Source organism: Neopsephotus bourkii, unplaced genomic scaffold (genome assembly GCF_033783945.1).
Source record: "Neopsephotus bourkii isolate Nb327-2 ecotype Australia unplaced genomic scaffold, CSIRO-AGI_Nbou_v1 NB_1574, whole genome shotgun sequence".
In the NCBI taxonomy this organism is placed as follows: Eukaryota; Metazoa; Chordata; class Aves; order Psittaciformes; family Psittacidae; genus Neopsephotus; species Neopsephotus bourkii.
Genome location: NW_026902050.1, coordinates 1,940,153 through 1,967,934, shown reverse-complemented (window position 1 = coordinate 1,967,934; position 27,782 = coordinate 1,940,153). Strand labels below are relative to the sequence as shown.

General features: G+C 42.0%; 2 protein-coding genes across 9 annotated transcripts in view; both read right to left on the bottom strand.

Annotated features, from left to right (window-relative positions):
- The window catches only part of XXYLT1 (xyloside xylosyltransferase 1), a 37,352-nt gene extending 29,607 nt beyond the window's left edge, over positions 1–7,745 (bottom strand). Inside the window, exon 1 of the mRNA XM_061371491.1 lies at positions 7,318–7,745. Coding sequence (XP_061227475.1) covers positions 7,318–7,728 — 411 coding nt within the window. The 5' untranslated portion in view covers positions 7,729–7,745. The remainder of the gene's footprint in view (positions 1–7,317) is intronic.
- Positions 7,746–7,818: 73 nt separating this feature from the next.
- The window catches only part of ACAP2 (ArfGAP with coiled-coil, ankyrin repeat and PH domains 2), a 66,727-nt gene continuing 46,763 nt past the window's right edge, over positions 7,819–27,782 (bottom strand). For 4 of the 8 annotated variants that reach the window (XM_061371480.1, XM_061371481.1, XM_061371477.1 and 1 more), the window contains 12 exons: positions 26,157–26,257; positions 25,125–25,230; positions 24,513–24,721; positions 24,225–24,294; positions 22,772–22,866; positions 21,182–21,366; positions 20,275–20,367; positions 18,794–18,981; positions 18,345–18,454; positions 17,633–17,743; positions 17,327–17,388; positions 7,819–12,482 (listed from right to left, as the gene is read on the bottom strand). In XM_061371480.1, the coding sequence (XP_061227464.1) occupies positions 12,379–12,482; positions 17,327–17,388; positions 17,633–17,743; positions 18,345–18,454; positions 18,794–18,981; positions 20,275–20,367; positions 21,182–21,366; positions 22,772–22,866; positions 24,225–24,294; positions 24,513–24,721; positions 25,125–25,230; positions 26,157–26,257 (1,434 nt within the window). In that variant the 3' untranslated portion in view covers positions 7,819–12,378. Of the gene's footprint in view, positions 12,483–17,326; positions 17,389–17,632; positions 17,744–18,344; positions 18,455–18,793; positions 18,982–20,274; positions 20,368–20,743; positions 20,849–21,181; positions 21,367–22,771; positions 22,867–24,224; positions 24,295–24,512; positions 24,722–25,124; positions 25,231–26,156; positions 26,258–27,782 lie in introns of all 8 variants that reach the window. The other 4 variants (XM_061371479.1, XM_061371474.1, XM_061371475.1 and 1 more) reach the window with 2 other exon arrangements.

Sequence of the window (27,782 nt, the reverse complement as noted above, 5' to 3'; positions counted from 1 at the left end):
TGCCAAGCTGTGCGCTGGCATCACCATTGCAGTTAGCACCAGCAGCACTGCAGGAACAGGCAGCAGAGCAGCTCAGCAGCATCAAGCGCTGCCGCCAGCAGCGATCCCAGGTGACCAAATACAGCAAAACACCACCACTGCCCAGGGGCAGAGGCACTTGCCTATGCACAGAGCTGAGCACCACCGGCACCTCCACCACTGGGATGCACGATGCTCTGCTCCCAGCCCAGCTCAGCAGGGACAGCTTCGGTGCCTGGCCAAACTGGAGAAGCATGGAGGAGAAACACAGCACCTGCAACCACCCTTCTGCACCCAGGAAAGGCAACCTGAGGTCTGCACAGCACACAGGAAACAGCTGAGCAGGGGGAAAAATTCAAACTAATACTAGTCATCTCTGAAAGAAGCAGTGCCAAGCACCAGTGGACAAAAATCATGGGAAAAATACTCCTGAAACTCCAGACACAGCATCATCTGCTTCCCATCCCCTGCCAATGAAAACAGGAAAAATTTGTGCCTTTTGCCCACCCTTTGGTTAGGCACTTCTGCAAAGCAAACTCCTGAGCAGCTGAATTTTCCTTCCTCAGCCACAGGCCATCCTCTCCAGGACTGTGAGGGCTTCTCCTCTGCCCGCTGCTGACTTCAGCACAGCTTGTTGATCTGCTGCTAATTTTGTACTTTGTTATTTATTTGTGTAGCAGCTTTCAGTAAATCCCTGTGGCTAAATCCGACCATGTTTGCTGAGTGCATTAACAAAAGTAAGTTCTAGGGGATTCCTCTGCAAGCAGTTTTATAAACACACTTCCCACACAGAGAAAAGGCGTTTTCAATTCATTCAGTAGGAAAAAACAATCCACATTTTGTTTCTCTTCAACTTTCCCTCCTTCTCACATCACGTATCTCTTCAGCTGTCTTGCAAGAGGAGAGCCACAGCAGCTCAGTTACAATCACCTTAGCATCTCTTCTCACAGCACCAGACCCACAGAGGAGTCAGCGTTTGGCAGCATCTTGCACAGGGCTGATCTACACAGGCCACTAGCAAAAGAAGTGAGCAGAGCAGAGTTAATTTTATTCTCGCATGGGAACGGAATAAATAAGCGATATGAATCAGCACAAGGAGTCAGGAGCACGCAGCCCAGAGCTGCAGGAAACGGGGCGAGTCGGGGCTCTTTGTAAGCACAGTATCGGTCACTGGGACATGCCCGTGCTAGCCCCGGGCGTTTCCCACTCGCTGGGAAGCAGGAAAGGCTGCAGGATCACCCGCAACCCACGGGACAGGACATGCTCTCTGCAACTGTCCGTGGAGCAGCTCTGGTAAAAGTCCAGGCTCTCTGAGGACGAGGCACGGGCAGGAAGGCCAGGTCCTGGCTGGGCTCCGGCGTGCGGCAAGCCCTTCTGGCACCGCTGCTCGCAGGGCTTTCCGGCCAACTTCCTCAGGCCGCCCCGCTCTCCACCCCACACCCAGCAGCCGCCAGAGCACCACACTGCAGAGCAGGAGCTCCATCTGCCGCTCGCCGCTGTTCGGCTGCGCTCTCAGCTCCGCATCTGGGACACATCCGTACAGGCACTGTGCGACCGGTAACGCCATGTCATGACTGTCCCAGGTCTGCCCTGTCCTAGGGCCCAAGCTGCTCCACACACCCTACTGCCGTGCACCTCAAAGCCCCTCTGCTCTCTTCCTGGCGGGTGGCAGCCGGCTGCTTCCATCTCCAGGTGATTTTGAAGGTTCCTGAACTGCCTTAGGGAAAAAGAGCTGGCCTGTGACCTTCTCCAAGGGTTGGGATTCAGGTCTGATTCCTGAGCTTCACTCCAACAGAGGACCCAACTGATCCCAGCTGTGTTGGGAGGGGGCACAAGGGCAGCTCCAAAGGGAAAACCCAAATCACAACCTCATGAGGAAAAAGTTGAGGGATTTTATCAATCCTGCATTTTATCAAGCTTTGTGTCTGGGCCTGCTCTAAGAAAACAACATAAGAACCAGTAAAGTGTCCTAGGGACACCAGGCAAACCAGCAAAGAAGTCTCAGGATGGAAATGGGTTGCTACTGAAGCTATGATTCTACCTGAGCATTCAACATTTTAGTGGCACCAAAGGTCCAAGCTAGGGTGATGTTTCCTGCTGATAAAGAGGCACAATGGGGTAGGCTACACCAAAAATAAAGACCACTGTCACCCACTCGCCCACCAGAAACCATGCAGAGTTAGGGGCAAGGCTGTGTGCTTGAGCATCAGGGAACAGCATCTGCTTTGCTCTAGGAACTCTACCCACAAACAGGTAAAGTGGATGAACTGCCTGCCAATCACAGGCTAGCTAATGAAACCAGGGCAAAGAAAGAAGGTGTCCCACTGAGTATATCCCCACGAGGTCTCACCTGAGCCCTGCAGACCATACTGCTTGCTTATACCCAGGAGATCAGCTCTGGCCCAAGACCTAATCACCAAGCTGTCAGCTAGGCTTTGCTGTGAGATCACAGCACCAAAGATGCCCACCCTGGAACAGGCACACTGCTGCATCTCCCACCCCATGCACATTCAGCTCACAGGCCTGTGTCCCCCTGGAGAAACCCTGCTGGCAAGGCTGCCCGCAGAGGAGTAATCTGGTTTCTGAGAAGCGCAGGCAGCAGTAAGGCAGCCACATGCACCAAGGGGTGTCTGGGAGAGATCTGCACACCATGGGGGGCCCACATCCTACTCCATGGGGATACAGTATCACAACTGTAAGTGAGGGCGCCACATCCCGCATTTGCACTGCACTGCCATGAGGCAGCATGAATCCACCCCGCTGTGACAGGCACACAGAATCACAGAATCAGCTTGGTTGGAAAAGACCTTCAAGACCACCAAGCCCAACCATTACCCCAGCACTACCAAACCCACCATTAAACCTTGTCATGAAAGGCAAACTGATCTTCCCTCAAGATCAACCCTTATGGCTGCCACGCATGATCTCCACTCATAGCCTCTCCAATGCTCACCACTACGCACATCCCCTCCCTGCAGACCAGTGAGCACAGCCGGCACTGTGCAGGTCACCTGCTACAATATGGGACCTGACAGGGCACCAGCACTGCTAAAGTACTGTTTAAAGTAAAAGGAGAGGTGGGATTGTTTACCAACGACAAACAATCTAGTATGAACAACACAGTTTACATCTCTAGTTACATCTCAGGAGAGTTCAGCTAATATTAAATACCTGAAAAATGAGAAATTAAAAGTTACAGCAAAAGTAGAGGACACTTCCAAGCAATACTCCACAGCAGCATCTCAGGACAACATCTTAAGGACTACAGAGCCCTGGGAGAGGTGGTTAACGGCTCTGGAGCTCAGACAGTCATTTCGTCTATTCTCCAGGATACAGGGGAGGACCTAAAAAAAGCTAGGATTAGCCAGGTTAATAAATGGTTGAAAGGGTGGTGTCACAGTCAGGGGTTTGGGTGTCTTGAACATGGGACCCAAGTTTGTAGGCCAGGTCTAGTGGGGGCTAGTGGAGCTGGTCTGATAGAAGGGGAAGAGCAGTTTTGGTAGGAGGCTTGCCAGACTGGTCAAGGAGGCTTTAAACTAGATGTGTTGGGGGAGGGGGGCATCATTCCATCCCAACACACCCAGTCAGTTGCCAGCACCTGTAATAAATGCTCGGAGCAACGCAGAGGTATTCCGGCTGCTCCAGCCAATGAGCCGGCTTCATTTGGAGCTCGGCTCAGATGGCTCTATACAGATGCCCGTAGCATGGGGAACAAACAAGAGGAATTAGAGATGTGTGCTCGTCTACAGGGGTATGATATAATAGGCATCACATAAACATGGGGATGGCTCCTATGACTGGAGTGTTGGAATGGAAGGTTATAGGCTCTTTAGAAAAGACAGGCCTGGCAGGCGTGGAGGGGGAGTGGCCCTTTATGTTAGGGATAGGCTGGAGAGTATGGAACTCTGGGGACTGGTGAGCAGTTAACAGAGAGTTTGTGGGTCAGGGTTAAAGGGAGAACAGTGATGGGAGACATTACTGTGGGGATATGTTATAGACCACCTGATCAAGGGGAATCTGCGGATGAAGCACTCTATAGGCAGATAGGAAAAGCCTCACGCTCACAGGCCCTCCTTCTCATGGGTGACTTCAACCACCCTGACATCTGTTGGAATGATGGTACAGCCTGGCACAAGCAATCCAGGAGGTTCCTCAATTGTGTGGAAGACAACTTCCTTCTGCAAGTAACAGAGGAACCGACAAGGAGAGGAGCCATGCTTGACCTTGTGCTCACCAACAGGGAAGGGCTCGTTGGAAATGTGACACTGCAGGGCAGCCTTGGATGCAGCGACCACGAGATGGTTGAATTTGAGATCCTCAGGACAGTGAGAAGAGCGTGCAGCAAGCTCACTGCCCTGGACTTCAAAAGAGTAGACTTTGGCCTCTTCAGGAACCTGCTTAGTAAGGTTCCATGGGATATAGCCCTAGAGGGCAAGGGGAGCTCAAGACTCTTGGTTGGTCTTCAAGGATCACCTGCTACAAGCTCAGGATTGTTGAAAACTAGAAGGAAGTGCAGCAGGAGGGCCAGGAGACCTCCTTGGATGGATAAGGAGCTCCTGAGGAAAATTCAAATGAAAAGAGTTTTATAGAAAGTGGAAGCAAGGACAGGCAGCCTGGGAAGAGTACAAGGATGTTGTCCGGGAAGCTAGGGACCAGGTCAGGAAAACTGAGGCCCAGTTAGAATTAAACTTGGCTAGGGATATTAAGGATAACAGGAAGGGATTCTACAGGTACATAGCAAATAAAAAACAGATTAGGGAGAACGTAGGCCCCCTCAGGAAGCTCTCAGGTGAACTAGCTACACAGGATTTGGAGAAGGCTGAGGTTCTGAATGACTTCTTTGCCTCGGTCTTCTCTAGCAAAGGCTCTGACCGCACCACCCAAGTCTTGGAAGGCAGACGCAGGGACTGTGAGAATGAAGACCTTGGGCCCACTGTAGGAGAGGAATTGGTTTGAGACCATCTTAAAAATCTGAACGTGCACAAGTCCATGGGTCCTGATGAAATCCATCCGCGGGTCCTGAAGGAGCTGGCGAATGAAGTTGCTAAGCCGCTGGCCATCATATTTGAAAAATCATGGCAGTCAGGTGAAGTTCCCGACGACTGGAAAAAGGGAAATATAACCCCCATTTTCAAGAAGGGGAAAATGGATGACCCAGGGAATTACAGACCAGTCAGTCTCACCTCTGTGCCTGGCAAAATCTTGGAGCAGATTCTCCTGGAAGGCATGCTAAGGCACATGAAAAACAACAAGGTGCTTGGTGACAGCCAGCATGGCTTCACTAAGGGGAAATCCTGCCTGACCAATTTGGTGGCCTTCTATGATGGGGCTACAGAACTGATGGACAGCGGTAAAGCAGTTGATGTCATCTACCTGGATTTGTGTAAAGCGTTCGACACTGTCCCACACGACATCCTTGTCTCTAAATTGGAGAGACATCAATTTGATGGATGGACCACTCGGTGGATAAAGAACTGGCTGGATGGCCGCACACAAAGAGTTGTGGTCAATGGCTCAATGTCCGGCTGGAGACCAGTAACGAGTGGTGTCCCTCAGGGATTGGTGTTGGGACCGGTCTTGTTCAACATCTTCGTCGCTGACATGGACAGTGGGATTGAGTGCGCCCTCAGCAAGTTTGCCGATGACACCAAGCTGTGTGGTTCGGTTGATACGCTGGAGGGAAGGAATGCCATCCAGAGGGACCTTGACACGCTTGTGAGGTGGGCTGATGCCAACCTGATGAAGTTTAACCATGCCAAGTGCAAGGTCCTACACCTGGGTCAGAGCAATCCCAGGCACAGCTACAGGCTGGGCAGAGAAGAGATTCAGAGCAGCCCTGCGGAGAAGGACTTGGGGGTGCTGGTCAATGAGAAAATGAACATGAGCCGGCTTCAGTGTGCGCTTGCAGCCCAGAAAGCCAACCGTATCCTGAGCTGCATCAAAAGGAGCGTGACCAGCAGGTCAAAGGAGGTGATCCTGCCCCTTTATTCTGCTCTCGTGAGACCTCACTTGGAGTACTGTGTGCAGTTCTGGTGTCCTCAACATAAAAAGGACATGGAACTGTTGGAACAAGTCCAGAGGAGGGCCACGAGGATGATCAGGGGAGTGAAGCACCTCCCATATGAAGATAGGCTAAGAAAGTTGGGGCTGTTCAGCCTGGAGAAGAGAAGGCTGCGTGAAGACCTCATAGCAGCCTTCCAGTATCTGAAGGGGGCCTATAGGGATGCTGGGGATGAACTGTTCATTAGGGACTGTAGTGATAGGACAAGGGGTAATGGGTTAAAACTTAAACAGGGGAAGTTTAGATTGGATATAAGAAGGAAATTCTTTCCTGTTAGGGTGGTGAGGCACTGGAATAGGTTGCCCAAGGAATGCTCCATCCCTGGCAGTGTTCAAGGCCAGGTTGGACGAGGCCTTGGGTGATATGGTTTAGAGCGAGGTGTCCGGGCCCATGGCAGGGGGGGTGGAACTTGATCTTAAGGTCCTTTCCAACCCTAACTAGTCTATGATTCTGTCACACAAGTCAAGTTACCCAAGTCTCTGAACTTAATACTCCTCCAACTTTCAGACACTTATTTAACATGAAAGAAACCTTCACTTTGCATGGAGTGCACCAACAACATTTTTGGGAGGTAGAACCGTATCTCTCTGGCAGGTAGCAGGATGGAAATCCTCCAACCTTTGCAGGCTCTCCATTCCCTTTATTGAGAGCCTCTAGCAGCAGGGCGAAGGCCATTTCTTAACACAGTCCCACAGGACCACTTGGGAAGCCATTTACACACAAGCGTACATGGTGCTTGTCCTGCGGGGCTGAAGACAGGGTCTCTGGAAGAGAAACTGCACTTCTCATAGCCCCTGCTGTTCTCCAGCACAAGTGGTTTACCAGAGACGCTCCCAGGTCACGCAGCCAGCCGGTCCTGGGCAAGGGAACCCCGGAGCTGCACCAGGACACCTCTGTGCCAGGAGCGGCAGACTGCCAGGTCTCCACTCACACAGAACAAGCCCTCCAAAGGCTTCACTGGGGAGGCCACCGGGGAGAGCCGCAGCCTTCCCCAGCACAGACGGGAGACACACACCCTCTGTGGGGAGATGGAGCAAGGGCTGTCAGTGAGAAAGTTTCTCTATGGGGAGCTGCTAGAGTGCTGCTCCCTTCGCCTAAGAGGAGTACGAGCGCTGCTGGGAGCCCCATCACGATAACCCCTGGCAGGAGGGCGGCTCAGCAAGCGCCCAGAGGACGCTCCACATTGAGGCATCCCAGCGATCCGCGGCCGCGCCCCCCCATCCGCCTTCGCCCCGCACCTGGTGTCGGAAGGCGGCGCCGCGCAGGTCCCGCAGCAGCCCGAGGCCGATGTCGCGGCTGGGGCCGTCGGTGACGAGGTGGATGTGCAGCGCGTCCCCGCCGCCCAGCCGGCTGTGCCGCAGCAGCGATCGCAGCGCCGCCTGCCCCTTGGCGCGCAGCGCGGGGCTCCGCTCCGCCTTGGTGAACATCATGAGGAGGTGCAGGTCGCGGCCCGCAGCCTCGCCGCTGCGCTGCGGATGCCGGTGCGCCGGCGCGGGCGGCGTGGCGCGCAAGCGGCGGGTGGCGCTGGAGAAGGTCTCGCCGCCGCCGCCCAGGTAGTAGAAGGCACAGACGGCCAGAGCGGCCGCCGCCGCCAGCGCGCACGGCTGCCAGCGGCCCCAGCCGCGAGCCGCCCCAGAGAGCGCCGCCATCACGGGGCGGGGCCGCCGAGGCAGGACACGGCCCCTCCCGGTCCGATCCCGCCCCTCCGGTCCGACACCGCCACCCCGGTCAAAGGCCGGTCACAGCATACAAAGGTTTAATCAAGTCCGGTATTTACAATCGTTACAGGATGTACAGTCGAGTGGCTACAAAGGTAATAAATGCGTCTGCTCTCATTTACAACGACCGACTACAGAAAACTACATTCAAGTTTTAAATACAAAGTCTACAGACTGACTGAATGGTTGTAAGTTCTTTACGGCTACGCCTTAAAGGGGAGGAGTGCATAGAAGACCACAAGCATTTTCCTGCTGGAATGCTTAAAAACCAAGTACAGAGGGACAGGTGGATAAAGGGGGAAAAATAAAAATCATTCTTTCAGACAAAGCAACCTCTCCACTAAACGAAATGATTTCCCAATGATTTCTATCAGAACATGGAAAATCTGACATTGTAACAGAAAAGGAAGTGGGTTTTTTTTTCTCCTCTGTCATCTCCTTCTGTGGGAAGAGAAACAAGAAAATACTGTATGCAGAAAGGTAAAGCAAGCACGTGAAAGGGGCTAACACACAGTGGTATATTCGTCCTTTTCCCCAGTATTGCTTTGCTGGAGCTGTCCCTGTTTTAAAAATGTGTTTGTGTGAGCAAGACCTTGATGGTTCTCAGGCTGCACAAACAAGTGGCATGAGCTCTAATTTGGGAAAAGGCATTCACCTGTGAATGTGCAGAGGGCAGTTTGCGGAACTCGCTCTCCAAGTACTTTCAGTGTATTAAGTAATAAGAATAATGCACTCAGTCCTTTTGACAGTCTAAAAATATGACATTCTTAGACCTTGCACATCATTTGTAACTATCAAACAGTCCTTTTGCAGATATTGTGTCACTTGAGATTTTCATGATGAAGAAGAGTTAACGTCCACACTTCAAAACAGATGGCTGCAGAAAAGCACCAAAGTTGTGGGAAACATCAAAGCCAACCCTCTCCTTAAGTCTATTTCTCCCCATTTTTTTCTTCAGTGCTACAAAGTTTTTGCTCCATCCAGGAGAACTCTCATAATTTGGACAAGATTTGCGTACTGACATCATACTGCAAGACAGGAGAAACTTCCTCTTGTATGGGGGTTTGCTGACAGTGATTGAAAGGTCTGGTTGCATTTTCTAGGACTGTTTCAGCTCAGTATAAAAACAGGTAAAACATAAAACCCCAAAGTGAAAAATGCAGTATTCATACAGGTCCTTTAATGCACCAACAGTAAAAGCCACAGAAGGTACAATACTGCTGAAACCAGGGGGAGGACTGCCACTGATTTCTGTGACTTCCTGGATTAGGTCCCAATTGCTAAGGAGACGGAAGTCCACAATGTGCTAATGAACAACCAAAACAGGTGTTCAGACTGCAGTATCTGTAGCTTGTGGAAGCAAAGACAGACTTCTACAATTTAACACCTTCACCCAACTGTATAGGAACAAATTCCACCATGTCTAATATACTTCAGTGGCGTAATTCAGTATGATAACTGCACTGGCATTAACATAAAATATGAAACCTTATGAACAATCAAAACAATGCAGACCACTAAGGAGATGCCACAGACACCAACATGCAACAAAAGTAAATTACGCCTCTGAAATCAAGGTGTGTTAGAATATATGTTGAGCTCATGGACATCTGTCTTTCCAAGAGACTTTTGGGACACATGATCTAACTCTGGCTGGAAAAAATATATAAAGAAAAATAAATCATCTTTCAATGGACTATCTAGTAAATCACTAAAAATCCACATGAAAGCTGATTTTAAACTGTGTCATGCATCTACTGCTCTGTATCTCACCAATTATAACCTACTGTATTTCATACCTACATAGAAAAATGAACTGGAATTAAAGCTTTTTAATATCAGGTACAGAGCAGATGTTAACCCACAAAAGAGCCTGTCTACTATTCTAGTTATACTCAGATTTATATTGTAATAAAAATGGAAGTTTCCTAATGTTACTGAGTAAAAGGTTAACACTTAAGAACTTGATGGAATCCAGATCTTCAGCACCCTGGTGATAATCATACTTTGTACTATTATTGGGGGTTAAGTCCTGTGCGTTACAGAGGCTTCAGAGCACTGAGCTGCCCCATGTCTGGTAGGACTAAGCCCTCAATACATTTCATGTAACTTAATGGCATTTTTGCCGCAGAGCAACATACTAACGTGTATTGAACCTGATCTGGGAAAAAAAAATAAATAAAAAGCTTTAGCTAAATGTAAACAGGACATCCTAGCATTCCTGTAAGGATTGGGGAACAAGGCTGCAGGATCAGAAGTGACACACATACTCCCTGAGCCATTAAAACTCCGGAGCTCCTGACAAGAAGTAATACAACCTGTGGGACAGGTATGTTAGTAGTCCTTTAACATAAATAGACTGACACTGCTTCTCAGACAGATGGGATTTGGGAATGAAGCACACTGATCTGCAGAGCTACAGGAAAGAAACTTTTTTTGTCTACAGGAAGTCATCCTGCAAAATTTGTCACAGATTTTGCAGCTGAGAAGGAAAATACTGGTGGAGATTTGAAATAAGTGTCTCAAACATTTTCCAGTAGTATGGATTGAGATAGTAATTATGCCATTAAGTTTTATGTAGCTTTACATTACAGCCAATCGCACTACATATGGCATGCCTGTCATGTAGGCTGCAAAAGACAAATCTGTAGAAAGAACTACATCTAAAGTGTATACTGTACATAGTTACATTGTCCCATCTGTACACTGGGAATTTTACTTTCTCTAAGGTCTACTAAAACATCCACTGCTGCTAAATACTGCAGATTAGGAAGTATATTATAATTTCAGATAGCTATTTAACTTACTTGAAATTACTACTTACAGGTGATATCCCTAAATTTATTATTCAGACTATATGGCCTCTTTAAATGGGCAGATTCTGCTTTTCCTAGCACAATATGACCACACATGAAGCAACAAGTGGCTTATAATATTCTTCCGCTTGGAAAAATAATCTATTGGACAATTCTAAAATGCTATTAACTCTGCAGCAATAATAATCCAGATGTGATGCGTTATTATATATTTGATGCAAAATTATACATATTTGAAGTGTCTTGTTAAAATTTAACATGTCAGAAAGTTTAATTTTACCATAGGTTACAGAATTTTTGTACCCAATTTTGCTGATCTTAGCCAGCTTGGAGAAAAAAAAAAATCATTTCCAGACTATATTTAAATAGCAGGTTAGCATAATGCCATGGCTGTTAGGATTATTAAAACCTCACATTGATGCTATGCTGCCTAAAAATTCTCTTTGAGATGTCCACAAGGCAGACAGAGCATAAAGAATTGCATTTGCTAGTTTTGGGCTTCAGGTGATTACTACCCAGGTACTAAATAACCTGACACAAGCATGTATCTAGAGACACCATTTATGCATGCACATTTTCAGAGTGGAGCTCACTCCTGAATCAAGCAAGTTGTGTTGCTGTCCTTGGAACACACATGGAGACTATGTTCATCATTACTTTACAAAACGTGCAGTGAAACTCCTAGGTTTTCTTGTGCATATTTCAGTTTAGACAACAGAGATACATACACATCTTTGCAGATTATATGAAGGATACTGCTTCCTGACATAAATGACTGATTGCCCTAAATATAGGGTGGCTGCATTACATGAGAGATTTTATATATTCAGCCTAGGGCTAGTAGCGAAGACATAAAAAAGTAACCCACAGCCTTCCTAGGCTTCCTAGGTTTGTTCTACACAAACTCCATTAGCTCAATATTTACTTTTGTGTCTCAAATTTCAAGTCTTGATGTCAAAATACTACAAATCTTATATCATGTCCAGAGGATTAAGTTTATTTTTCATTAAAGGTTCCACATACTTATTTAAAAGTATACTTGGTGCACAGAAAGCTGCATTTAAGAGACAAAAGGTAAATACACTGCTCCTAAAAGTTTGGTCCTCCAGGATATATACCTATTGTGACTGACCTGCAGTCACTAGCATAAAGGCCAGCCTGGTGTAAAAGCTTCCACTGTGAAAGAGCTTGTAAAAGAGCAGGAATTCCCACATCTTGTTATTAATAGCCTACCTCTAGCCAGGGTCAGCACAGAACAAGAGAATCTGTTAAATTACAGACCCACAAACAGAAGGACAACCAAGTCAGTCGTAACGTGATTTCCCTTCCAAACAGTCCCGGAAAATGCAATCCAGACCTTCTTGTCAGAGGCACATTCTTTACAGCAACAGGGAGACAGATGACAGTAGGCAGACACTAAATAGCAAAGCTGGTCTGATGTTCCTGCCATCCAGAATCTACAATGCATGCAGCTTTGCTCTGCTACCTTATGGTACGAACCACAGACAAGCTTTGCACTTGCTAACGGGTACTGTTTTTATACTGAGCTAGCAGGTATTCCTTTTTATAAACATTTTCTTCAGCTGCTGAGGTATACATACTGTAGAACATAAAACAACTCATACTTTCCCCCAGCTACCATAATCTAAAGCTACACTGGAATGGTCATTTTACCCAAACTATCTAACAAAACACATATAATTCATTCTGTTAAGGTAAAAAATGACTTGCACTACAAGGATCAGGTTATTTTTCTTCTTGACATTTAAGACTTCTGGGAATCTGACTGCTGGAAACGGTTTAGCTTCTCTGGATTATTTGATGCCATCTGAGAAAAGTCACGGAAAATGTCCTGATAAATTTCATCTCCTAGGTAGAAAAAGAAAAGGAAAACAGCTTTAAATACATTTGTGTTAGTTAACGTCACCCACCATTATACAAATGCCCTATTGTGCTACCAATTACTGTGTAACACTTATTCATGTCTAAAGATTGCTTAAAGATGGAATGATGCTGATGTGAACTCTTTGGGACTGTTTACTTGCATGCATGTTCTGTAGAAGCAAATTAAACAAAGCCAAACTATACCTGAAAGTGTATACCTCACAGGCAGCCACACAGAGGAAAGTTCAGAGTTAGAAAGGAAAAAATGAAAGCATTTTAAAGCAATGTAAAAAGAAAAATGTTTATTAGCTATTAAAGAATAAAATCCTTGCTTTTGCAAGGAGGTGCTAACCAAGATTCTCTTCAGAAAAGTTGAATTATAGCATAATTTGTAATGTAAGTAAGGTTTACTTGGAAACATAGGTCAGAAGTCTTACAGACAGAACTTTCTATGAAAGAAACAAATCAGCAAGCAACAGTATAAAAAAAAAAAGCAATCCTAAGCATAGAAATTATTGTTCATATCTCCTTTTGGTCTATTACTTCAGCAGATACAGATTTTTACATGTATTACTGAACATCCATTACATCTTTTGATTTTATCTAAAAGAGTGATGATATTTTCCTTAAACGTCTTTACCCTTTGTGCTTAAACACAACTCGACTACCAGGGCATATCCCAAAATGAGGGATAGCAGCAATTTCCACCAGGCCTGTCTCCCTCCCCCTTCCTGTCTACACAGGAAAACACATTCAGGAATGATTACTTCTTGAGCCCCTGCCAACTCATTCTTTCACCACTTTAAACCGGACATTTTTACATTCATCTGCTGCAGCATTTTGGGCCTTGAGTTCAGGTTTCATTTTAAAACATTAACCCTACCCTATTGCCCTTCAAAGGGAATTAAATGCATAAAACATTTGGTCTGGTCAGGAACTATGCAGCTATCCAAATTTTACTGTCTTCCCAACGCAGATTACCAGAGAGGACACAAGATCCCAGCACTACGATTTCTTGCTGACAGCTTGATTAATAGCATAACAAAGAAATCAACCCAAAAAAAAAAATCTTTCTCACCATGTATTTGAACATGAAGATTTTATCTGTGTGTCCCCCCCCATATGACTGCAGAAGTATTATTCCAGAACTATTTTCCCTAAATGGCAGTTGTAAAAACAGTATTTTTGTGTTTAAAAGTTTGTACTACAGTGAAAAGCTGTATTGTCTGGATTTTTCCATCTTTTAACGCACGCTTCCAACAACAGAACTATTATTCTTTTAGGGATGAGATTCATTCATCTGAAAACACTTTCAGAAATGGTAACTGGCCTTTCAGATATATTTAATGTGCATGGGATGTGGGTTTATATCAAAGTGTAACGATACAATTCTTCCCAGACTTCAAAAGATAAAATTCATTCCATTCTGGTTTACTAGGAAAAGTCAGTTCTAGTGAAATTCCCTTTTGGTTTTCAGATTTAGTTTCAAGTATGTTCTAGAGATGAAGCAGGCACAGGCCACCTTTTACCATAATGGGTTCTGGTTAATACTTGCACTGGGAGATAAACACAGAATGGAGTTTTAACATTCACCAAGATAGCAGCTATGATGAGCACAAATCATAGTTAAGCTTGTATGATAAAACCAATAATGCTTTTAATACAGCAGCAGGTTCCACTGGTGAACTAGTACTGTAGGTCAGGTTGCCATATTTGGTTCTTTCAAATTGAGTTGAAAGAAAAAACAAAAGCTATTTCTACAAGATACACCGAGGCTCTGGTTTTAGCTCTATTACATAACAAAAATATTACATACAAAAATAGACTAAAATAAAGTGCCCCTTTAGTTTGTATGCTGCATTAAAATACTTAATACTGTAAACCTTACTATAATTGTTTTAAAATCCTACTTTAAAATTGAAATCTGGAAATTCCCTTTCCAAGCAATGTTTTCTCTAAAGTGCAGATTTTATGTACAAAAATACTATAACACTGCTTTACTGTGTAACACCAGAGTAACTCAAAAGGCACACATCATACATTCAAGAAAAGATAGGAAGAAAAAGTAGCATTACTAATATCAGAGAGTTAGCAGACATACCATAGCACCAGAAGATGAGCACTCCAGTATTATACAAGAAACAGTACAATGGTGCATATGGCTTCTACCACCAGAAATGAGCTTTTTTGTGGAACAAGCTGGTTTCAGCTATCTCCCATTCTAGGAATATTTTGGAAGACCAACTGTACCTTGCAAAGCAATATATAAACATTCTCTCAGTAGCTCCCACCAGATGGGTATATTTAAATTAGATATGTTGATGCCATTACCTACATTAAATTGTTTCTCAACTTCATTACTAAACTGGAGAAATAGGCAGTTGGCTTCACTCTAATGACAGCAAACTCACACATTGATATTTACTCTCATGTAGCTTCCAGGAAACATACAATTATCTTGAAAAATCATTATTTTCATCTAGAATCATAATTTTGGAAAAGAGGAGTTCTAAAATAAGGGCGGTGCAGATAACTTAACAAGCATCTGCAGCAAAAAAGACCTGCCTCCTCTATGACTACGTAAAGGTATCATACCTTGCAAGAGCAGAGATAGGTTTTATGCGTACACTTACATGCTGATACAACTGTTCAATAGTAGGTTAGCAGACATTAACATTTAGAATGCTCAAATATTTGCTTCAGCTTTCAGAAGAGACTTCAGCAGCAAGTAAAGAATCGAGCAGAGGAAGAGCTATGCTGTTCAAAGATACAGCAAGATCTCCTCCTGGCTGGGACACTGTGCTACAGCTTGTGGCCTGAATTTAACAGTAATTCTAATGCTACCCTTCCCATAATTTTGGGCAAGCTTCACCCATTGTGGCAGCTCTACTCGCCTTTGTCAGTCTCGCCTGTTTAAAAGGATCAGATACCATCTGTAAAATACCTGGATGAGCTGCAGTCTCTAGGTTCTACTGTAATACAAACTGATGAAAAAGGCACAACGTTTTGAGTGACAGATTTACCCAGGTTTTAATTTCCACTACCTAATTGAAGAATTTGTCTAAAAAAAAATTTTAAGCAAGATGTTAGGGAAAATAGTCTCCACCACCTCCGGTTTAAACACGTTCACATTTCCATGTAAGTACTGCCTGTATTTGTTATGAATGAAACATTTTACTAAATATTTGTAATGTTTAACGACCAACTAAGGCTTTTTGTACAGACTACAGTAACACATTTTCTGGTTTATAATAATTTTGGATTTGTCACAGGTCAATTAAGTGATGTAAAATTTTAATTTATGATTTAGCACAGAGCTTTTGAACCAAAATACCTATCTCCCTTAAAACAATGGCATCTTACTATTTGAAACTGATAGTTACTAGTTGTACCTCTTAAAATAAAAATGAGAAGACTCAAAAATACTTCAGTGTTTGTTATGTTCAGCCTGTCAGTGAAGTAGTATGCATTGTACAGAAGATAGCTCTACATTCAAAATGGCCAAACTGTCAAAAGCCTCTTTCACATACGTAGCCTGCTGCATTTTTTGAGTGTGGAATTTTTCCTCATTTAGGTTTATAATCAAGGGTATACTTTTAAGTTATCTGTTACTTTGTCAAAGAAAGCATTTGAATGTCTGAGTGTCTATAGAACTTTTGCTGTTTTAACCTGAATTTCCTACAAGATCTGTTTAAATTTGATAAACATCTATTCTTAAGGAGAAACTAAATAAATTTGGTTTATTTAACAGAGTTAATCTGGAATATCAACATGACACTCAGTGTTGCCACTTGAGTATATTCCAGCCCCAATCTGGTAACAGGCATAAGCACACACAATCCCTGTGAATCAATGGGAAATACATAAGGGCTTTATAGGATTGAGCCAAGAGTACTGAGCATTCAACCTTAAAAATAAGTCTTGCCTTTTGCTACTGCCAGGTACAGCAGTGTGTTTTTAGCTGTCTAACTTAAAAAAAAGTGTGCTTTCATTACTGGCATTTGTAGGAGATGAAATTAGGCTCCTATGGAAGCACACCATAACAGAAGAAATGGTTTGCATAAATATCGCATCAGAACATAGTGTAAATTGGGACTGAGTGCCTGAGAATACAGTTTGTTTAATTAAATAGTTTGTTACTTTCTTGTAAGTGTTGGCTCGAATGTCTGCCAATTTTTATTCTTTTAATCAAATGGTAAGATAATATGCGTACAAAAATACATACTTAAGAATGACTGTTTTGTTTCTTATTTATATCTTAACAAAAATATTTAAAAATAAAATCTGAGGAAATAATACTTTCCTATTTCTGTTTGAAGTAATTTTGAAATGTTTGATATACATTTTTATATTGGTGTGCAAGCATTTTTTTTTCTTAAAATAAAGAAGAAACAGGAGCATTCCACAGGAAGGAAAATGATGTCCTGTCAAAGATGAACTCCTCAACTGCGTCTGAGCAACCTGGGTCGGAAGGCTGCTATTGAATAATGTCAGGTAAATCCTAACATGACATGAGTTTCAATGGAACATCAATAGGAGAAAACTGTATAGACAACTAGCAGCAAAGAGGTTGGTAATGGCTGTAGTAACCTACACTACTATAATAATGTACTTTAAACACTCTCCTTTTAGGTCCCTACATACTCGAACAAAGTCACACCAGCAAATTTCAGCGAAGCTTTAACATGTGTCAGTTGTTGATAAAAAACATTACTGTATGAAGCTATTTTAAATGTCCCTCAGATCCTATGAATCTAACTGTAAACTGATAAATTCCTGAATACACTTCTTATACTGCATTTCAGTATGGTTATTAGTAGAGTATTGACCTGGCTGTCCATAGAGTCCTTCTGATTCACGCATTTCTTCATTCATCCTTGCTAAACGCAACCTGTGATTCAGAAGACAAGAGAACAGTGTCATATTTGAAGCACTAAGAGACTGCAATTCAAGCCCTACAATGCACTTCTGAACCTCACACCAGAGGGGGCATCTATGGATACTGCACTGTCTTTGATTTTTCTTTTGCTCTGCCTGTTTTTATGTAAAGGAATTCTGACATTTCTTTTATTTTTAAAGTTGAAACAGAAAAGGAAACTCTAGTTACCCTGTCAAAAACAGGAGGTACAACTTACAATGTTACAATATCTGCATTTGCAGCTTCTACTGCTATACTCAATGGATCCTTCCCATCTTCATCAGTGGCATGCTGGTTTGCTCCTCGTTTTAGGAATAAACACACTTGTCTGTTCAGAAAAAGCATTTAAAAATCATTTCCACAACAATAAAGGAAGAAGGCAAATAAATTCAAGCTGGATGCAATGTATTTAGCTTAAATCACCCAAGTCTCTTGAACAGATCAAAACAGCGCTGTTCATCTAGAACAACTAAGATGTTAACACAGTAGTAAGCAAAACCTTACAAAAATCCACATTACAAAGAGTCTAACTCAAATCACGCTAGCGCAGCAAGAAGTTGAACCCTTCAGAAGCAAGACTCTTCCCTCAGGTTGTAGAACCAAAAATCTCATCCCTTTCACCACGACAGACAAGAAGCACTGAGCAGGATAAATCAATACAGGAAAGAATACAGCTCAAACATGCCTAATTTACCCAATAGAAACTGATTTAATTTTTATTCTGCTATTATAATTTTCCATCTTTATAAACGGGCAAACTGACCAAGATTACACCTTGAACTCTCCCAAGGTGTTGTACTGTACTTAGAATTTATGAATGCAGTTTGAGCACTACCAATCAGATTGTTGTGTCCTCATCTGAGCTGAACTGTTACAGGGTTTCAGTTAAAAGCCATGATTCCAAAACTCAAGATGTAATGCAGAGTTACCCAGTGTGTCCTAGAACTGTGGCGTGGTGCAGAGGTCCCCTTCCCTTCATGTCCCTGATGTTCACATTGGCCCCATTCTGCAGCAAAAACTCACAAGTAACCAAAGAACCCTATGGAATAAAAGAAAAGAAACAATTCAGCACCAGATCTCTAGAATAAGAGCCAAACCTGCTCTACCTTCTCACCACTGAGTCATGTGGCAAAGGGAACAAAAAGAATTTGCTTCCATATCGAATTTAAATACTGCTAGGTTATACCATTCCAAACAAAGCATTAACAGGAAAAAAACAGTTCAGAAACAACTTTGAAAGAACACTGTATAGACAACTTCAGCACCACATTATCATTCATTAGCAAAGCAGGCAGTTCAAAAGAAACAGTGACACAGAAATATCCCTGTTATTCCACTTCGCCTCCTCCCACATCAGTTAGTGCTGTACATCACATACCCCTCGCACTGCCTGAATGAGTGGTGTTGCTTTGTTCTCTTCTAGGTTGACCCAGTTTACTTCAGCTCCATGAGCCAATGCTTCTGCCATATCAGGAAGATTCTTCTCAAAGGCAGCTCGATACAGCTGCAATCCTGGGCTAGGCTGCTTGGAGTCGCAGAATACAGAAGACTCTTGCTTGTCTCCTTCTGAAGGGGAAAAAAAAGCTTATCCAACCTCTTTTTATTAGGTACCTCCTGGAATTGTGAGCAAAAATGTCATTTCTCTAGTGTAAGGTAGCTCCAGTTTTGCAGAACACTATGCATTGTTGTCTCATTCTGCCAGGACAAGTCACAGATGCCTTTAGCTTGTTCCAGCATTCAGGCATGGCCACTTCACAGAATTATTACTGCCTAGAAAACATTATCTCCCACGGTACTGGCATGTGTGCATATCCTTCAATCTACATATTCCATATAATATTTAAGAAATTATTTCAGGTTAGCAGTGTGGTTTACCCTATACAGCAAGCTATGAATAGAACTAATTTCCTGCAGATAGTCATACAAATATACCTTCATCTGCGGCAGCTGGATAGACTTGAATATGAGACTAATACTGTTCTGACCTGATTTTTGTTAAAAGATAGCATTGTTATTTACTGATTACTTGTGCTGCTATAATCTTTTGGACTAAAGCATAATCTCTCTTATTATCTTGATAAGTTATACAGAATGAAGTCTGGGAGATAAAGACTTCGTCATATATAAGCTTTCATGAGCTACAGCATCCTAAGTGTTTCGACAATGCAGTCAAAAAAAGCATCCAAGCCTCATACTGCTTGCCTACAAACCACAGCTGCGAACTACTGGATTTAAAACATACCTCAGAAGAGTGCTTTGATGTAGAAGAGTAAGTTTGCTTTACAAATAATGTTCTGAATATTTTGACAGACCATACTATATACCTCTGTCAGATCAGAATGCTAATATTAGATAGCAAATAATTTCATCAATAAGCTTATAAAACATTCAGTAAAGATGAAGTAATGCTTAAAGACATGGTCAATTCCACATAAGCAGAAAACAGAACAATTAAGCAAGAATACTCAAAGAACACATAAAAGCCTGTTATCTGTGACTTAATAGCAATTCCATCACCAAAGATTTAACTATTTATAAAAGGATTATGCATTTATGTGGAGGCTTGTCTATAAAAATGCAGCATTACTCTGTCCGTGAAAAAATGCAGCTCTGGCTCAGTATTATATCACTGGGGAAAAAAATTCTCTTTGAACTCATTTAGAAGGATTCAAAGTCATTGTTGCTACCAAGCCCAGAGGACAGAAAGGTCACTCAAGCAATTACCACCATTGTTAAAAATACTTCAGCCCATCAGGTAGAAAAGACATGAATTGTATCACCAAGTACTAATCTCTTTTACAAGAACATGATACCAAGAAGTGATTAAATTTTCATTTAACAATAGAAAGCTCAACACACCTGGTTCATACAAGCTGTTGGCTGATACAGTAGAGGCAAGGTGTTCTCTGCTGTTACTAACACTCTGCTGGATCCCACTGTCACTGCTTTGCACTGTTTTGGAGAGAAACTGTGATTACTATGCAGACTGCAAGTTACCTGCTCTTCACAGATACCATGTTAATAAAGCAAACTCTTATACTTGGTCCTGAACACATAGGGTTTTTTTTAATGACTAGTAATTATTCGATAGTGCATCCACAGAAAAATATGAAGTCACATATCGCAACCATAACATCTGTAATAACAATAAATGTCAAAGATTATTAGAAAGGAAAAGATCAGGAGAAGTAAAAAAGCTTAAATTATTTAATGAAAACACTAAGCAATGCAGTAGCCTGGAGGAAATAGATTCAAGGCAGGGAGATGGCCACAAAACACAATGGATCACTAGTGCAAATACTGAACACGCCATAGCTGTAGTACTTACTACTACGTAGTTTTGAAGAGGTATCAAAGTAGGAGAAGAGTGAATCTAGTTCATCGGGACAGAACAGAGACTCCCGCCTCGCCTCGTCGCTACTTACAGCAACCGCTGGGACATGCAAGTTAGCAAAGCACAAAGCAGGCAGTAAGGAGGGAATAGGGCAGGAAAGAACGTTATTGGAAAAAATAAGAAGAATGAAAATATGGAGGAAAGAAGGTGGTTAATATGTTTCTGAATAAGCATCCCCACTCCAAACTCTTCCCCACCTAAAAATGCACGTCTGAATAAACCTTTTCTCCCCCATACTTTTGAACTAGGCTATGACCTATTTTAAATCAGATTCTGGTTTCTCTGCAGGAGGCAGGAAATCAATTAATACAAAAATATGTTACTTAAAAAAGAATGTGGGTAACATAGCTAAGGAGAGAAGTGTGTAAATACCTTTATGGGCTGCCACACCCTGTTCCCCTGACAAAAGGGATTTTTCAGGGCCACTGTGCCTTTTCTCTTCCTTACTTTGAGGCAAACCTTTTGTTCCAGATTGAGGCAGAGATACTGATGCAGGCTGCTTCTCTACAAACTTTCTTTCCACATATTTTGCTCTGATGTATGCCTCCTTCTCCTGCCTGTCATACAGAAAAACACTAGAGTTCATAAGCTAGTATTTTAGTATTAAAACAATGTCCACTTCATACTAAAGCCAGTATCCAAAACTGTAGTTTGGCATTGCATGTAAGACACATTGTCAGTACATTTTCAGAAATACAAAAAGCACGTTGTATAACTCCTTCTGGATTCCTGATTAAATTTTGCATAAAGCTCAAAAAAAGGTAATTTTGTTAAGTTCATATATGTTGGTTTTGTTCTGTTTTTTTTTGTTTGGTTGGGTTTTGTTGGTTTTTGGTTTTTTTTTAGGCAGAGGCCTTATAAAGTGGTATGTGGAAGAAATAAGCATTAATTACTGTATGTTACTTCTCAGTATTAATCCTTTATACATGTTTTACATTGTTAATAACCAATTAACACGGCATACATTTAGTTTCTTAGGTAAATAGAAACTGCAACATTTGTTAAAGGAACATCAAGATTGCACAAGAAAACAACAACAATAATAAGCCTCGGGTAGGCACAGCCACCAGTTCTGTAATGTATATGGAAATAGTTTTTCTTGTAACCTGAGGTTATCACCTTAAAACACACACACTGCTTGTGGCAAACTGATGAAAGGGGCTATGCAAGTATTACTTTAGAAACTCCTGATAAGCAGTTATCCCTAGAATGAAAATGTAGCAGATCTCCTACACTATGTTATCGTTGTCTCCTAATTGCCAACACTTTATAAGCTGCTGTTTGCTATACCACAAAAGTGCCTGATAGAAAGAAGCACAAAATGGGAAAGCTGGTAAAAAAACCGAACTTTTAAAAGAAATCTTATGCAGCAGAACAAAACATTAGGAAACCACCTTCAAACACAAATTAGCGCCAGAGAGAAAGGGAAGACAACAGTACGATCATAAGAAGGTTGCTGTAAAGCAGCAGCACTCACGTACAATGTAAACAAAGAGAGCATTCTGGGGATCAGGGAACAAAAATTGAACTCAAAGTCACTGTAAACAAAAGGCACAGCCACAGGTTCCTTTCAGGAGCGCTCACAGACCAAGTACAGCTGGCTGAGATGGTACAAAGCAGACCGGAAACAAAAGCAACATGCCCACATTGGTGAGACAGAACAGGATACTATAGAGTTGTCATCAAAAGGAGAGAATGAGATCAGAAAAAAAAACAAAACCACCAACCAACCCACATGAACAGAAACGTAAACAGAACATGAAGCAGAAAAGGGACCAACAGAAGGAATTCCCAGTAAAGACAGAAAGTGAGATAAAGGGGAACACAAACCATACTGGTGATAGGGGGAAACAGAGTAAATCACAGTTAACAGTTAAACACAGCTAACTGACAGTGTCTTTTAAAGCTGGAAGCTGAATAAAGCAACATGAAAAGGAAGAGGCACTGCTAGTAAATTCCCACCTTTGGCTTCCATGTTGTGGCTTCTTTACTCCCACTTTTTCCAACTTGGCTTCATAAATTCTATTTATAACATCATTTCCCAATTCACACATAAGCTATGAAGCAAAATAAATAAATTCAAATACAGTTGCAAAAGGCTTCATCTACTTAGTTGTTTTTAACCTCAGCCTATTTTTACAACTTAGTATTTTCACTGGTAAAAGTACACTTACAAAACTAAACATGGGTTTATATCATGATAATGAAACAATCAGTGAATAGAGAGCCTAAATTCTGAGTAAGACAGCAAGAAAACATGGTCACTCTTAAAGTACCATTCCCTTCTGACAAAGGACTGCAAAAATTACCATCTGTCATTCAAGATTTTTTTTTGTGCAATCAGAATGACATCTTCAGGCCTCATTAACAAAGGTACTCTTTTCCACCAGCTTTGCTAGTACCTATTCCTATCCCATCAGCAAGAGACAATTAAATCAGTTCCATTCCGTCTTGTCCCACAGACAGTTTTGCTAAACCATAATGTGTTATGTCTACAGAAAAAGACCAAAGGCAGTAAGCCTGCAGACACTACTTTAAGGAGAACTTGGCCCAACAAGTCCAACTTACTGATGGCAACGAACAGGCTTCTTGCTTCCAATACCAGGTAGAACATTCCCCTCTGGTATTTACATGAACAGGACAAGAGGTGTTGTTTCGGGTTGTTTTTTTTTGTTTGTTTTGGTGGTTGTTGTTGTGTCCTCAGCATGAACACATTGATACTAAAATTATTTAAGGTTAAACCACAAGACAAACACCCTACTTACACTGTGTCTTTTGACTGTTCAGACTGTGGAAGCAATACCTAAGTACCAGAACGTCACAGCTAGAACCAAATGCTTTGCATTAGTTAGCCAATTGCACACAAGCATCCCATGCATGAGTTCCTATTTCGGTATTTCAAGGTTACCCGATTTTCATAACCATGTATTTCAAGCTAGAATTTTGGCACACGAATGCAAATGAGCAGTTGCACAGGTGTTCCCCTACAAGGCATGCCAGTACGGAATCAAGATTTCACTGTAAGACCTGGCATTTGAATTTTCAACTATGACCATGCTTTAGGCTGATGTAACACTTCCAAAATTTTTCAGCCCACTACATTATTGGTCTGTAAACAGATTTCCCTTTTTATATATTGAAGTACCAGATGAAACTTACTACTTAAAGTGCATTTGCAAATCTGAAGGTGTCACAAGTTCCTCTGACTTGCAAATTTGTATCAGGAATGACTACTGCTACCGCGTGTATTATAAGAAAGTGTGAACAAAAAAACCCAACTATGAACATTTTTTACTCAAAGGCACAAACATGCACTGGGGAAAAAAATGTGCTTCCCCCATTGAACTTTCTAATGCAAAGGCTTTAGAATAACAATTTAAGTACCAAAAAGAAACTCGTTTCAAAACTATCATACCTTTAGAAGTTCAGGTTCCCATGAATCCAGTGTTAAAGATCTTACTTTCGAAAAGTGGACTCCCAAGCTCCTAAACAGCATGAAAAAAATACTAACCTGTAACTACATGCTATGTCTTACCTCAGACAGCTTTACCATTAATTTATGCAAATAAAGCAGTTACCTTAATTCTGTTTACAAACAGGGGTCCCTCTAATCATGCTTCAATATACATGTGAAGAGGCAAACACCACCCTTCCTAATTAAGTCAATGCATACATCAAATACAGTTCTGAAATGTTCCCCAACCTGTGTATCCCAGAGCACTCAATGCACAGCGTGATTCCTAAGTTGATACTGGCCCAGCGAGGATCTGCCAAACCACAATCACAGCAGGCAGCATTACCAGGAATACACTGAACTCGCTGCAGAGCACTTTCTCCCTTTAACAACTTCTCTTTTGTCTCACTCCCAGCTTCTAGGCTTCCAGCAGAAGGGGATGATTTCTTTTCCTGTTTCTAAAAAAAGAAACAAACAAAAAACGGAGACACACACCAAATTAAAGAAATAAAAGTCCTATGGATACTGACTGGGCACTAGGATGTTAGAAAAGTAACTTCTGCATTTAAGGCAAAGGAGAGTCAGAAAACTTAAAGAGCTATTTTAGAAGAAATATAGAACCGAATATAGGAATAGCCTATGAATTTTAATCACACTACAGAAAAATCTCATCAAAACATACAGGCCAAAGTAACATTATTCAGATTAGTAAACACAGCCTTCAAAGTTTCGCTGCATTTCCACTGAAAGACAAACAGTGGATTCTTTTTGTTCCTCTCCACTTGTGAAAAAATGTTTTTTCTATTTTTAATTTCCAGGAATCTAAAGGGGTGGTTATTGTTGGTTGATTTTTAAACTTACCTCAGATTCATCCCCTTTCTCTCTATATGCTGTAGCAATACTGGTCTGAACAGCTTTAATCCATGCCTGCCGCAGCTTTTCCGAGTCTGCCTGAAGCATGCAGCTTCTGTGACAAATTACATGTGTACTCAAGATTCAGAGACTGACCAAGCAGCTAACATCAAACAACAAATTGTTCAATAAAATAGAGAAAGTCTCTTTTATCCAAGTATATTGTTTAGCAGGCATCATCTAATACACCCATTTATTCTGAGAGAACAAAACAGCTAACCCTTTATAAATGACAAACTCTTTTCAAAACTATTTGCAGGTAGTGCTAAAACATAGATATAACTCTTCAAATAACCCAGGGAATGGGTTAGCTTCCTATTCCCTTTCTTCTTCCAATTTTCTCATTTTTATATGCTCGCATGCATTTTACCTCCATGACTAATTACAAAAGACAGAGGTATCAGTCTTACATATACAGTTTAATTAATGTAAACCTAATTAATTTACAATTTAGTTAACGTAGATATGGTCACATCTCAAAATCATTAATGAGAAATCCACATCCTGCCCTTGCTGTATGCAGCAGGACTGCCGTACTTCTCCAAATACAACTGATAAACTGCACTGCTAGAGCTGAAAGATTTTTATTTGGTAGCTTCATTTAATGCATTATGAAATGTAATTTAACACTATTGAGACAACAGCTTGTTAATATGCTTCCCTCTCAACACACCAATCAAATCTGGAGAAACTGAGATCTGTTTTTACATTACTGGGTGGCTCGATAGTATCAGTAACTACTAAGTTACAAGAGCTCCTCACAAAAATGCATGTTTATTTTAATGCCAGAAGTGAACTAAACACTAGGAACACTTCTCACAGCATCACTTACTGTTAGCCAGAATTTCAGGGAACAGAATTGTTCAGATACTTTTCCTGGTTTGATCTGTCCCAAGAGAAATGTTAATCTCCCATTTGAAGACAACTGAATGTAACTACTTTTTTTTTATTTTTAAATAAACATGCTCCATCTCTTCTTACTTTGTTGGAGAAACCACCTCAAAACAGAAACGCCTTTCTATGTCTTCACAGTGCTTAACTGTGCAAAGCCGCAAGTCTTCAACAACTACTGTGGGATTATCCTAAGAGACAAAAATTAACAAAAAAGTCAGAGGAAAGCTAAAGTTGCCAAGAATTCCGTATTAGCTAGAATTTAATTCTATTTGCTTGTTTACATGATTTTTTTTCTCCAAATTATAGTTTTTATTAGGTGGAATCAGAGGTACTTTGCAGGAAATATTTAGATACATTTTAATGCTTAGTTATATTTAACGAACATTTACTACAAACTTTGTAAAATTCCTTGCTGCCTACAATCCACTCCACTAAATAATCAACACCTTATTCAAAACAACAGTATTAAAAAGAGTTCAAAGATACTTTCTAAGAAATACAATTAACTCACAAATAAATAACAAATATTATTTTGAAATTTTGAAAATTTGATTCAATTCATACAAATCCTGTTCTAAGCTAACAGCTCTTCAAAGGTGTATTGAAAAAGTAATTGGAATTCACAAATGCAGAACGCCCAACTCAAATGTGCTCACAGAATCATAGAACAGTTAGAGTTGGAAAGGACCTTAAGATCGTCAAATTCCAACCTCCCTGCCATGGGGCAGGGACACCTTGCACTAAACCACATCACCCAAGGCCTCGTCCAACCTGGCCTTGAACACTGCCAGGGATGGAGCATTCACAACCACCCTGGGCAACCTATTCCAGTGCCTCAGCACCCTACCAGGAAAGAATGTCCTCCTTATATCCAATCTAAACTTCCCCTGTTTATACAGTTTATACAAACTCAGCTGTTCCTTTTCCAACTACAAAAATTAAGATCTTTGATTTGTTACCACCAGGTAACAAGGGACAGGCTCTGAACCTGGTCTGTTAAGACTGAAGAGAAATGAACTGTCATAAAAACTCTTCCTTGTCCACACCCCACACCCCCACCCCGCCCATACAGTTCTCTGCTTTTTTCCAGCATGGAGAACAGTTACAGCTATGTGGCACAAAAGCAGATTCTAGAACAGTGAACAAAGGAGCATAGGCCCAAATGTCGCTTGAAAAGGCTGGCTTTACAGCCTGGGGCAGTGCTATGCTTGCTGCTGTAATATACAACTGTACTTTCTCACCAGCAGAAAGGTAGATACTCACTGCTGAACCACCCTACATTTTCAGTATTAAACACACATATATGGTATTCCTGGCTGTTTCATGACAAATGATTTCATGCCATTTTTAATCCTCTGCTCTCTCCCCAGCTGCTAAATTGGGTATGTGAACCCTGTAAATAACTGGATGGAGCAGATCCTGAAAGAGTTAAACACAACTGCACAAAGAACAGGATGGAGTATTTCCCAGTCAGCAAGTGAGTACAAGCCTTTTGGGACCAACAACTTTTAAGGCTCTTCAGAAACCTTTTCTGCAACAAGGTAACAAACCCCAAGCCAATAATTATGTGCTTACAAGTCACTACACAGGAATCCCAAAATCTGTAAGCACAGCTATTAATCTACTTTTAAAAGGAGAAACTAATTTAGAAACAGCAGTAGGCTGTTGAAGACCACACAGGATGCCAGCATCAGCACTGTTTCTCCTTCCCCA